The 13,786-nt window shown below is 29.6% G+C and overlaps 2 protein-coding genes across 2 annotated transcripts; one reads left to right on the top strand and one right to left on the bottom strand.

Moving 5' to 3' along the window:
* The first annotated feature begins 882 nt into the window (after positions 1–882).
* Positions 883–5,784, top strand: LOC145642498 (two-component response regulator ARR12-like). The gene is made up of 6 exons (XM_081693707.1): positions 883–1,302; positions 2,155–2,307; positions 3,296–3,685; positions 4,123–4,199; positions 4,290–5,312; positions 5,590–5,784. Exons 1-5 carry the CDS (start codon positions 1,173–1,175, stop codon positions 5,289–5,291), a joined length of 1,752 nt encoding a protein of 583 aa, XP_081549833.1. The 5' UTR covers positions 883–1,172; the 3' UTR covers positions 5,292–5,312; positions 5,590–5,784.
* Positions 5,785–6,446: 662 nt separating this feature from the next.
* On the bottom strand, positions 6,447–10,175 carry LOC145556827 (brassinosteroid-related acyltransferase 1-like). The gene is made up of 3 exons (XM_081618474.1): positions 9,360–10,175; positions 7,860–8,324; positions 6,447–7,294 (listed from the first exon to the last, which is right to left on the bottom strand). The coding sequence occupies exons 1-3, from the start codon at positions 9,771–9,773 to the stop codon at positions 6,788–6,790; spliced, it is 1,386 nt and encodes a 461-aa protein (XP_081474600.1). The 5' UTR covers positions 9,774–10,175; the 3' UTR covers positions 6,447–6,787.
* Positions 10,176–13,786: the final 3,611 nt, after the last annotated feature.

A 13,786-nucleotide genomic window follows, 5' to 3' on the forward strand; every position in this document is an offset into this window, starting at 1 on the left:
CAAGTGGAGCTTTCTAAAGACAGGATTTTGGCATCGAGCTATTGGTGATGAGTTAGAACCGAAAGTCTCAAGACAAGATTTTGGCATCGAGCTTTCTAAATAAATATTTGTTAGAGAAATAGATTTAACTTTTCTTGGATAGTCTTTCAAATGGCTCCAAACCTAAAATTCATATACATAAGATGAATAATTATAACAGCCATAATTACCCTAATAAACCTCTGTAACAATTTGAAAAAGTATACTGTGGAGTACTCCGTAGTATATTAGCAACTACTCCAACATAAGAAGATCAAACATTTATGCAATAAGGAATGCTAAACAATATTGTAATTATTTGTGACATTTTTTAAAATATGTTTTAGCAACTCATAAATGCTTGTGTGCATTTAGTCCTAGTACTAACTTAGCACTTGCTTATGAAGGTAGAGAGACTAGAGATGAATGAATGATCCATGCCTCTTGCTTTTGAAATTGACTTTGATTATTTATATAATATTTATAATTATAATCATTATATACTTATATACAAATGTATATTTTTTTTTGTCAGAGTACTTGATTGTTATTACATGTGTTATACTTGGTACTCCGTATATATATATATATAACAAATTATACTCGTAATTATTATTATTTACTTTTTTTTTTTTAAAAAAAAAAAAAAAAAAAAACAACACTTTCAGCAAGTCTGACTGCTTGCATGCTTCATCCAGCTTTCACAGTGTCATCCATATATGGTTAAACGTTAAAGTCAGATTCCATAAAATTTTCTAACATTTAATTCTCATAATTTAAAATTTAACCAATTAATTATTTAAATTAATTGATTGACAAGTATTAAAAAAAAAAAGAAGCAGAGTACCTAAATTCCTAATTCAAAGTCTTCCTTTTTACCCCCTTTTAAGTTTTAACTCTTTCCATCCATCCTATTATTCTGTCTTTCTCTCTCTGCAAATAAATTCTCAAAAATTTCTCAGTTGAAATTCATTGATAGTGACTTTAACTAATTCTTACTGTTTTTTTTTATTTTATTTTTATTTTCTCTCTCCTCATTTAGACTTTTAGTATTGCTCTGTTTTAAAACAGGGGAAAAACAGAGTTCACAAATCTCCCAAAACATAAAAAAGATAAGAACTTGTTGAATTTTTGGGGATAATTTGGTGAAAAAAATGACGGTTGAACAAAGGGAAGATGAATCAATTGATCAATTTCCAGTGGGTATGAGAGTTTTGGCTGTTGATGATGACCCTATTTGTCTTAGGCTTCTGGAATCTCTCTTGAGAAAATGCCAATATCATGGTATGTTTTATTAAATTTATCATCTTTTATTTAGGTTTGAAGATTTATGAAGATTTTCTGGGATTTTTCGCATAATTTGTTTGTAATAATTTTATACTTCATTTCTTACCCTAGAATAATTTTCTGTGTTGTTTACTAATAATTGTTCTGAAAGTGTTCTAATTTTCTACTCTTAATAATGAAATGCAATTATTATTATTTTTAATGGATTTCCCCCCCTGTTTTATTATGTGTTTGTTATTGATTTGCATCTGGATGATTCAATAAAATTTAGATAATACCTATAATGTTTAAATTGATTTGCGGACCCCTTGAGGTGGTGTATTGATATATATATATATATATATATATATATATATATATATATATATATATATATATATATATATATATATATATATATATATATTTTTTGCAATTTGTGAATTTTCAGCATGATTTTTAGTTTCTTTGCAAGCAATCTTGATTCTCAGATTTGTGTTGAAAAGATTGTGGCTTTGTGTTTTTTTTGTCAATATAAATCCTCAGATTGAATGTCTACAATTTGGGTTAATTTGATTTATTATCTACAGTAACTAAAGTTTGTAACATGAGCAATCTGTGAAATTGGGTTGAATTTTTAATTCCATATCATATTTTCTGAATAATTAGCTTTGACCAATGAGATCTATTGGCAAACTTTAAGGGGATAATACTGACTTGTCTTTTAACTTTGACATATTCTTAATAATTTGGAATTTGCTAATATTGTTGCAAAATAAGTGTAACAATGTCAATTAGTTTCAACTGCATAATTCAATTTTTTTTTTGGGTAAATGATGGTCTGATGTGTGAGAGTTTTGAACATTGTAGTTACGACGACAAGCCAAGCCATTCAGGCTCTGAAGATGCTGAGGGAAAACAAGAACATGTTCGATCTCGTGATTAGCGATGTTCATATGCCAGACATGGATGGATTTAAGTTGCTTGAGCTTGTTGGGCTTGAGATGGACCTGCCTGTTATAAGTAAGCTATGAAAATCATTTTATTGTTGATTTCATTTCCTTTTAAATCATATTATGTGTATCTTCTACTTATAGAAATATGTATAATTGTAGAAATCAATTTGATTTATTTCATTATTATACAATAATGTAGAATATCTGCATTGATTGGGTGTATTTCCAGAATGATATCTGTTTACGAAATAAATTAAGGACTTGATTGTAGGCTAAATTTGCTTGTTTACATTCACCTCACTTCAATTTGATGATTACTTTTAAAGACTTGTCAAATTGGTTAGTTATGAGGCGGGTTGATTTGGATAATCTTTTGTGTATTAATTGTGGAATGCTCTCTTCGCTTGTAATAAAGTCATAGTGCTATTTAGGGATGCCTAGAAAATTTGTCATCTTTAACAAAGTAGAGTTAGACTATTACTGAATTCCAAACACACTCTCACGTAAATAGAATATTGGATTGTTGGAGAAATAATTAAAAGGAGACAACTATCAGTAAGACAGTTTAAGCAAAATTATAGTGAACACTTAGTTATGAGGTGTTAGGGATTAAACGAGGAAGAGGGAGACCAAAGATGACTTGGTTGGAAGGAGTGAGGAAGGATATGAAGTGCATGGATTTACGTGAGGATGAAGTTTTGGATCGTAAGGGATGGAGGAGAAAGATTTATGTTGATGACTACACGGAATAATCAAATTTGGTTCATGTTAGCCGACCCCACTTTTGGGATTAAGGCTTTGATTGATTGATTGACTTAGTTATGAGGTGGGTTAATAAAAATGTAAATATTAACTTTGAACATAGAGTTTTCAGTGGGTTTTGTGTAAGAAAATCTTGTTTAAGCCCCGGAATATTTGGGGCAGGCTCGGTGTATGTAATGGGGGATCAACTTCTAACAGGTCTAATTTAGAGTGATTGTCCGTTTATGTGGGTTATTAGTCTTATTACTATAGCACAAGTTTAAGTGCTAAAATGGGAAAACTTATGTTTACAGTGCTGTCTGCTAATGGTGATCCCAAGCTGGTAATGAAAGGGATTACACATGGAGCTTGTGATTACTTGCTAAAGCCCGTGAGGTTGGAGGAGCTGAAGAATATCTGGCAGCATGTAGTCAGGAGAAAGAAGTTTGATCCTAAGGACCGAAACAGCTCTAACAGCCTGGACAAGAATTCCGGTGGAGATAATGGAACTGGAGGTCCAAACTCTGATCAAGATGCAAAATTTTGTAGAAAGAGGAAGGACCAAAATGCGGATGATGATGAAGACGATGATGAGGATGATAATGAAAATGAAGACCCTTCTGCTCAGAAGAAACCCCGTGTTGTCTGGTCTGTGGAGCTGCATCGCAAGTTTGTTGCTGCTGTCAACCAGCTTGGTCTTGAGAGTATGTTCTCTCTTATTCTCCTCTTCTTGCAGAATTTATGATGATTCTATAGTTTCCTTAAGATGGTCATTCTATATATCTATAAAGGTATATGATATTCGGGCCAAATTCTATAAGTATGATCCTAATATGTACCTCAATTTACATTATAGTATCAACCATCAAGCTACATAGAAAGCATCATGAGGTGCCGAGGATACATTATCACCAAGTATTGCTATTAATATGAAATTCAACTTATAATGATGATTGTAATGCTCATTTCTGATCCAAGAGCTTTGAAGGGGTTCAGACTTCAGAGAGTAGTGCAAGATTGTTCTTGTACAATTTAATTTCATCATTATTGTTATCACTGGTAGCTAGCTATTGTACTTTGTACTCGAGATTTGAGATTTTCTTATCTTAAATGCTGATAATGTTTTCTTTTTGAAATGCAGAAGCTGTACCTAAGAAAATTCTGGAGTTAATGAATGTTGATAAGCTTACTAGAGAAAATGTGGCCAGTCATCTCCAAGTAAATTTCTGCAAACTCAGTGTTTTTATTATTGTAGAAAAACACCATTTCACAAACTTAGAATTTTCCTTCTGTTTTTATGTTTCCCAGAAATATCGATTGTATTTGAAAAGAATCAGCGCAGTGGCTAATCAGCAAGCTAACATGGCTGCCGCGTTAGGAGGGCCTGATTATCTCAGAATGAACGCAGTGAATTTTCATGGCTTCAATGCGAGTCCACAATTTCATAACAACTCTCTGAGACCCATCCCGCCCCCTGGAGTCTTGGGAAGATTGAACACTCCAGCTGGGATGGGCGGCCTTCACGGGCTCCCTCCTTCTGGACTCGTTCAGTTGAGCCAGCCCCAAAATCCAACTTCTTCCATCACTGACTCCAAATTATACCCCAACTTGTTTGCCGGGGATCATACTGGCAATGTACTTCAAGGGATGCCGACATCATTGGAATTTGATCAACTCCACAAAAATAATACCATCTTAAGTGGCTCAAGCAATTCAATTCTCAGCCTTCCTAACAGTTCATTGACGATGCAAGGCCGTTCCTCTCAAGAGACACAAAGTCTTGACAGTTTTGGGGTGAACATGAATTCTGCCCCTAACTTGCTGGATCATAATAGATGTAGTAGCAGTTGGCCTGCAGCTGTCCAATCGCTGCCAAATTCTATGAATCCCATGGACAATAGGGTGCATGATTTTTCACCAAATATCTCTATCCAAAGCCGGTTGCAGAACTCGAACATGATGGGTGAGAATATGATGCAGAACACGAGTCATGTGGCCAAGCAAGTATGGGATGTAGATTTTTTGGATGGCTCGGCAAATCCTTCAGTGACTGGCACTCACAGTGTATACAATCCAAGCAGCAGGAGTAGAGATACGGGATATGATATGATGGGACAACCGGGGTTTGATTGCTTAGCCCCCCACCCCCAGCATGACCAGATGCTCCAAAATTCAGCAGTTGACATGACAAGAAAAACAAAGCAAGGGCAGTTCATGGAACAAGGAGGGAGGCCTCTGGGAAATTATAATGCTGGTAATGGTGCCGGGTCCTTGGAAGATGTTGTGACCGCGATGTTTAAGCCTGTATGATCTTTCGTTTTCTTTGTGCAGGTATACTTCTTGAACTAGGTTTACACCCTTAATTATTGAATCCAATGTGCTGATAATTATCCTGTAAACCTTGTTACTTCACTGTGGGGTCTGAAGCAACTGAAGTCAGTTCTATGTTCCCCCTTTTCATCATACTTAGTTAAAAGACCTTTCACAGCAGGATAGGAAATCATACCTTTGTGAAAGCATGCCTAAAAATTCACTTGTAGTTTGTATGTCACCATGTTTTGAGCAATGCTGGTTTTTGTTTTCAACTAATTTGCCGTTTCTGTTTCAGGAACAAGATGTGAAAACGTCGAGGAATGGGGAATTTGAATCTGATACGTATTCCTAGTTAGTGGAAGGCTTGTTTAATGGTAGAAGGTAAACTGGAGAAGCACAGCCCAATTTGGGAAATCTCCTTTATTTGTAGTTTTATGATACATTTGCTACCTTTGTTTTAGGCTAAGTAGTTGCTGTTCTAAATAAATGTTATGGTAAATGTTATGGTTAGTTGGTACTCAGATGCTTACCATGCCCCATTCTCTAATTTAAGGTTTCGTTCTTTTCACATGAATTGCCCTTTTTCGAACATATCTGAAATTTGCTTCCATCTAGACTTTCTTGACGTTATATGTACAAGCTCGACATACCACCTATGAAGTTTTTTTCAAGGCAAATAAGTTCACATGATGGCCAAGATGTTCAAACACGTTTTAATAAACGCTATCCAAATTCAAGTGACAACAAATTGAATTTCAAGTGAATAGAACACGCATTTACATCCTTACTGTTATTCACGCCTGCCTTAATGCTAAACATTTAATGATTTCCATTTTTATATTTATGATTATAATTTGATATTTATTTTGTCAGACTCGAAATGTCCAGATTTCATGGTATCCAGGCATCTATGAGATTGGATGAGGTAGTATATATCCCATTATTACTCCTCTGACATGAAGATGCAATCAAATGATATCCCATCTCTGAACAAGATATTTATTTATCTACTTGAAACAATAATAAAGACAATAATTTTTTTGTACTATTACCTCGTATGTTAAAGACATCTTTGTCAGATTTATCTTTCAACAATGCAATGATCCATCAATTTGATTAATAATCATAATGCCAGAGTACACAAACATTTAATTTCAGGGTAAATATTTGCTAATGTTACCTTACATAAGCATGAAAGAAGCCAAATTATCTAGGGCTATAATTTACAACCTTCTTCATCACCCATCCATACGGTGCCACATTTAATTTTAGCCGATAACATCTATTCCACGGAAGATTTTACAATGGTTACAAATTACAATACATTTGTTGTCATTACAACAATACATAAGATTAATTGATAATTAGTGTAATTTTTTTTTCTTTCGACGGCTACAATAAAGTTGTAGCTATTGTAATATATTCTGAGAGAAATATATAACAAAAGATAATAAAATTAAAGGAACAAACCAAAATAAAATAAATTGTGGGTGTTAAGAAATATTGTTAAGGAAATAGTGAGAAAATGTAGTAAGGATTTGTGAGTTTAATCCAATCCTCACATCAATACCTTTGTCTTCCTTAGGACTTTGCATGAAATATGCAACTTGTGGGACAGGAGGAGTTAAAGGGCATGCAGAAACAGCTGAATTTGCAAAAGAGTGCATGAAATTAACCTTGTGAAATGGCATTCTAGTCCAATCTGAGACCATGGTGAGCTCCCTTAGGGATGGGAGGGCGTCCCCGGACCCCTCGAGTACCTCGAGATACGTGCTAACGTAATCATTGTCGACGGAGTTCTTGGCCATTTTGATCTTGTTGACAAGGGTTTCGTAGCTTGCGAGCTCAAGTTCGCCTGCTGTGAGGGCGACGGAGGCTAGAACATAAGCATTTCCACTGAAGCCTTGGGAGAGTTGGGGTGTGAGTCTTGTCCTTGTGTCTACTGCAAATTGGAGACATACCATTCTTTCTCTTCTTAGCCCTAGTGCTTTTGTTCTTGCCTGTAGTATTGTATATTAGTTCATTGATCATACATGCTACTCATAATATAAGATTATATATGTAAATGTTGTGAAATTATAATGAACATAAATTATTCTTATTAGCAATAAATAATCATACTATAAACAGATATAACATTCACTATAACCTTTACAATTTAAATGAAACCATTAGGCAATGGTACGGTAAATTGAAGCTTCTTCCACAATAAATCATATTTTTAATGATGCAGCTTTGTTCAATCATCCCTCAAAACCATGACCTAACATGTGTGAATGATATGTGGTACATGATACACTGATACACCTTTAGACTTAAATTAAAGCTAGTTTAAAGTAGGTAGCAACTTGTACTACCGTACTAGCTCATTCCATGTACCAATTCAATTGCAACACGATTTAGATATAAATGTAAAAAAAGTTAAGTCAATTGCCTATTAGATGATTTCCATGCTTATGATAACCAAATGTTCATTCAAACTCACTTAATACTTAACATGAACAACATTATATCATATATATATAACCCAATTATTGAATGTTCAGACGAGCTCAGAATACTTGCCTTCCATAGGTGTGCAGTGACAATCTCAAAAGATGAACACGACGATGAAGAGTAGCTATTAAGGCCATAAGTTCTCCTCTTTAAGGTATCAATCATCGACGAGGTGAAGTGAAAGGTTGTAAGAAGACAATCATCTTTAATAGAAGACGGTACAAACAATTGAGGGTTCATAAGCATGCCACCACTAGGAGCTGCTTGGGTGATCAATTGGTACAAATGTTGAATAGCCGCGACTTTTGTTAATGCAGCTTCTGGACTATTGTTGTTGTTAGAGTTGGATTTGAGGTGTAACAATATTTCTCGGTCATGCACTGGTTTATGCCAATCAAGTGCCTTAATTCCAAGCTTGGTAGCTTGAGTATTGGACGCCCAAGCTGATAAAAAATTGAAGGTTGCTTGACCGTCGAAAAGTGCATGACTTGTTCCTACCCCAATTGAGTAGCCTCCACATCCAAATTTTGTCACCTGCATTATTAATCAAGCAAGTAACATGTATGGTTACAAACAATGCAATATGCCAATATATATACTTATTACAACATATATACACTAAATCGTTCGAGGAACTCCTAGTTGATCAATTATATTATATTGGGAAATCCCAGAATACCTACATGGCTACACATGTACATATAAGAGGTATAATTTGTGAGACATTAAATCCTCCTTTGTTGCAAATAATATGAAATAGAGGTAATAATTAAAAGTTGTTTTGAGTATGGACTAGATCATCCCAGAGAGTATCATTGAAGTAGTATTATACTTCATATAATTTACTATTGGCAACTAAACTCATGGATATTAATAGTTCAGAATTCGTTATTACATGATTCACTTGATATTTCTAAGGGAGTTATGAGCATCATAAAATAACAATCCTAGTAGCTATCTTACAAATTCACTTCTACGATTTAGACCGAAAAAGCTACTTAAAATAAAATTCCAAAAACTCAAAGTTAATTACAAAAAGATTTCAAATAATTCATAAGATTATGTTTGGAGGAATCTAATTTTATAGAATATATAAAAATAAATACTACACTTGCAATAATAGTGAGTCATAAACTATATTCATAATAAAAATTTATATGTAGGAATATCTTTTTGAATAAATTAAGGAGTATTTTAATTTTCTTCTTTGGGTATGAACAAACAAGAAAACAAATCAACAAGAGTGAAAGAAGTGCAACAGCTTTTATGTATAAAATTAAAAGCTGAAGTGTTTGTTTTACAACATTAATCAGATCATATAACCTAAGCTTCATGGTACACATAAAGTTTAACTATAAACTTACAAATCACAAAACCTTTATTATGACTTTCATCTTTTTATACATTATTTGTAACAAAATGAAATTTTATTAGAGTTAAAGCAATTCAAGACTAGCTTAATTTATGTTATACGTAACATAAATTATAGCGAATTTGCAATAATATACAGAAATTAAAATGTAAATATTCTAGTAAAGAGGTAAAATATACCAAATTAGAGTAAATTACCTGAGCAACAAGAAGGGGCATATCAGAAGTAGGCTTATAAACCAAATTCTCAAAAAAGTCATTATGTTGAGAAAGATTACCGAGCTCCGAAACCCTAGTTTGTGTAACAGCTTCAACCATAATTGCACCACCATTGTTGCACCAAAGATCAAGCTTATTCCCATTATTAGGGTTTTTGCTTAATCTCCCGGCTGCCGGGTACCATAGCGACAACGTCTCCTCTAAACCCAATTTCAAGCTACTAAACACATAATCATTACTATAATTATGATTATGATGAGAAGGATTATAGAAAAACACCAAGTACATAAGTGTAGGACATTGCCTATCTAAATTGGAAAGCTTCATAACTTTGGTAGCTTGCATGCTTTTTGGATATACATTTACCTTTTTTGTTACAAATACACTAGCCATGATTTTTTTGCTAAATAAAGCTTTATAAATTTAATTAGTGTAATAGTATATAATAGAGTAAAAATGAATAATTTGGTTTTAATGAGACATAGATGAATGAGGGTTTATGAACATATATAAGGAGAAATGTAGAATGAAGATAATAATATGTAGCTACGGAAGCTAAGTAGATTCCTAGCAGCCGACCTTTGTCTCTATTAATAATGGGTTTTGTTTAATAATCTATCTTATTAATAAATTAATTAATTAGAATGGTGTATGCCCTTTAAAAATAACAAAACAAAAAAAAAACTTAACTTGCAAAAAATCCATTGAATTTGCATGGTACTGTACATATATTTGTGTATATGACATGAAAGTTTAAAATTTATATAATTATTATTTGACTAACATATTATTTATTGTCTGGTTCCCACTGTTTATTATTTTTTATATTTTTAAAATAATTGACAGAGACAAAGATATGCACGGTTAAAAGGTGGCCGGTTCGTCCATATGCTAAGTAGTTGTTATAATTTTCTAAAAATAGTTGTACACTAAATTATAAAAATGAAGTATATATATTTCAGGAATAATAATAATAATAATAATAATAATAATAATAATAATAATAATAATAATAATAATAATAATAATAATAATAATAATAATAATAATAATAATAATAATAATAATAATAATAATAATAATAATAATAATAATAATAATAATAATAATAATAATAATAATAATAATAATAATAATAATAATAATAATAATAATAATAATAATAATAATAATAATAATAATAATAATAATAATAATAATAATAATAATAATAATAATAATAATAATAATAATAATAATAATAATAATAATAATAATAATAATAATAATAATAATAATAATAATAATAATAATAATAATAATAATAATAATAATAATAATAATAATAATAATAATAATAATAATAATAATAATAATAATAATAATAATAATAATAATAATAATAATAATAATAATAATAATAATAATAATAATAATAATAATAATAATAATAATAATAATAATAATAATAATAATAATAATAATAATAATAATAATAATAATAATAATAATAATAATAATAATAATAATAATAATAATAATAATAATAATAATAATAATAATAATAATAATAATAATAATAATAATAATAATAATAATAATAATAATAATAATAATAATAATAATAATAATAATAATAATAATAATAATAATAATAATAATAATAATAATAATAATAATAATAATAATAATAATAATAATAATAATAATAATAATAATAATAATAATAATAATAATAATAATAATAATAATAATAATAATAATAATAATAATAATAATAATAATAATAATAATAATAATAATAATAATAATAATAATAATAATAATAATAATAATAATAATAATAATAATAATAATAATAATAATAATAATAATAATAATAATAATAATAATAATAATAATAATAATAATAATAATAATAATAATAATAATAATAATAATAATAATAATAATAATAATAATAATAATAATAATAATAATAATAATAATAATAATAATAATAATAATAATAATAATAATAATAATAATAATAATAATAATAATAATAATAATAATAATAATAATAATAATAATAATAATAATAATAATAATAATAATAATAATAATAATAATAATAATAATAATAATAATAATAATAATAATAATAATAATAATAATAATAATAATAATAATAATAATAATAATAATAATAATAATAATAATAATAATAATAATAATAATAATAATAATAATAATAATAATAATAATAATAATAATAATAATAATAATAATAATAATAATAATAATAATAATAATAATAATAATAATAATAATAATAATAATAATAATAATAATAATAATAATAATAATAATAATAATAATAATAATAATAATAATAATAATAATAATAATAATAATAATAATAATAATAATAATAATAATAATAATAATAATAATAATAATAATAATAATAATAATAATAATAATAATAATAATAATAATAATAATAATAATAATAATAATAATAATGTATAAAGTTGAGGTGCAAAACTTATATTCATGAACCTACCTGAATGAAATTTAATAACTAAAAGATGAAATGTTGTGGTTGTCCAAGGTTTTTTTTTATAACTAATTAATAAGTTAATTAAGCTGTTAATAATGGGAAACAAATGCAGTTGTTAAGGCAGAAAAGTAGCAAAATAATGAAGAGAGACAAAGGTGTTGTAAAAAGTGTATTGATTCTAGTTACAGCGAGCTTTGTTTGTAATGTTTTCAAGTACCCAAGAAATTCTGGTAGCATACGTACAGGTGCTCTCCAAGAATTTTCTTGTTATCTTTTCATTGTCTTTGGTCGAAAAATCTTTGTTACCTATCAACTTGTCGATCACCAGGTTTAATTTTTCCAATGAACAATGAACGTGTACTCTCTTTGTCCAGTATTGATGATCACATTCCACATAATAATACAGACGATATTCAATGTTTGATTATACAATTGTTTGTTGTTTCATAGAAGTTGAGAATTTAAAACTAATATGATGTATAATGTATACATATGCATGTAAATTAAAACATGTTGGTGTTAGTTAGAGTTTAAGACAATAATGTGATAATGACGTGACGAATACATATATAATTTATACGACTAAGGTTTATGAGGCTAATGAATCAGTAATTTTCTAATTAGTCGTGATGAATTAGAGAAAGTACACATTTCAAAGTGGAGATTATAATTCTTACAAGATCAAAGGAGATTCCATCAAAAATTCAATTGAAAATAGGGAAGGAGAGCTCTTCAACCTTCTAAATGGTTAATATCTCTTCCCTTTTCCAATAACAATGTAATGTATAGTTTGACATCTAGTACTCTTGTACAATATTAAATCTCAACATGATCCATAAGTGGCTCCAAACAATATTATATGACCCTGGAAAGCATCCCTTACAATCTCGAGAATTTCGACGCCGAGTCTCAAAACCTCTAAATTTGGTCTAAAATCATGAATTATAGGCTTCATTTTGGACATTTTTTGACTTTTTTAGAACTAAAAATGAAAGACCTTGAGGTGTCTCCCTTGGACCCTTCAAGACCTCCGGAGGCTATCTGAGTGGTTGGAACTAGCCATTTTGCTTCTAAACAGTCAATATGACTTTTTTGTATACGTCTCCTTTCATTAGTTAAAGGCCATCATGGACCTTTATGTGATCGACTAGTGGTTGTATACGGTCCTAAATAACACTATATAATCTATCTCGAGATGTGTTCCTTACAATTCGGTGAGTTTTTGACACCAAACCCCAAAACCTCCGATATTTGTCCGATTTCGTGTATTATAGCCTTTAACTTTAGCTTCAAAGAACGATTTTAGGCCAAGTAAGATTATGTTTCCAGGTGTTTCTTGGGCTTTCCAAAGGTTCTTGGGAGTCCTACTTGGTGCTCAAAACCATCTCATTTATGCCTTTACGTCACTTTCAGAGTTCCTTCTCTTGTCTTGCCTTGGCCTTGTTACCTTGTCTTTGCCTTGTGTTGCCTTGCCTTTTCTGGCTTTGTCTTAGCCCTAAGGCAAGCCAAGACACTAGGCAATTAAGGTTTAATGATACTAATTAATTAATAATTTTCTAAGACATAATGAATTATTAGAGTAATTAAAGATTCCAATATGGGGGTTTAGATTTCTTACAAGATCACATGAGATTTCATCAAAAAATCAATTGATAATGAGGGGTAGAGAGCTCTTCAACCTTCTAAATTTATTAATATCCCTACTCTTTCCCACAACAATATAAGACATCTCAATACTTGTGTACAACCTTAATTTTAACCTGATTCATAATCAACGACAGTCGCGCGACTATACTAGTCCTTTTTGAATACTTGTTCAAAAATATTATATTAGTCATTATAGATAGTAAAAATTGTATATGAAATTCACTGCTAAATATTT

This window comes from Chenopodium album, chromosome 8, assembly GCF_948465745.1.
Source record: "Chenopodium album chromosome 8, dcCheAlbu1.1, whole genome shotgun sequence".
Taxonomy (NCBI): Eukaryota; Viridiplantae; Streptophyta; class Magnoliopsida; order Caryophyllales; family Amaranthaceae; genus Chenopodium; species Chenopodium album.

Excerpts from the sequence above, each read along its gene's own strand:
- LOC145556827 (XM_081618474.1), bottom strand. The coding sequence starts at position 9,773 with ATGGCTAGTGTATTTGTAACAAAAAAGGTAAATGTATATCCAAAAAGC. Across the intron at positions 8,325-9,359 it reads TGCCCCTTCTTGTTGCTCAG|GTGACAAAATTTGGATGTGG; the intron begins GTAATTTACTCT and ends TTAATAATGCAG. Across the intron at positions 7,295-7,859 it reads TCACTGCACACCTATGGAAG|GCAAGAACAAAAGCACTAGG; the intron begins GCAAGTATTCTG and ends ACAATACTACAG.
- LOC145642498 (XM_081693707.1), top strand. The coding sequence starts at position 1,173 with ATGACGGTTGAACAAAGGGAAGATGAATCAATTGATCAATTTCCAGTG. Across the intron at positions 2,308-3,295 it reads GATGGACCTGCCTGTTATAA|TGCTGTCTGCTAATGGTGAT; the intron begins GTAAGCTATGAA and ends TTATGTTTACAG. Across the intron at positions 3,686-4,122 it reads CAACCAGCTTGGTCTTGAGA|AAGCTGTACCTAAGAAAATT; the intron begins GTATGTTCTCTC and ends TTTGAAATGCAG.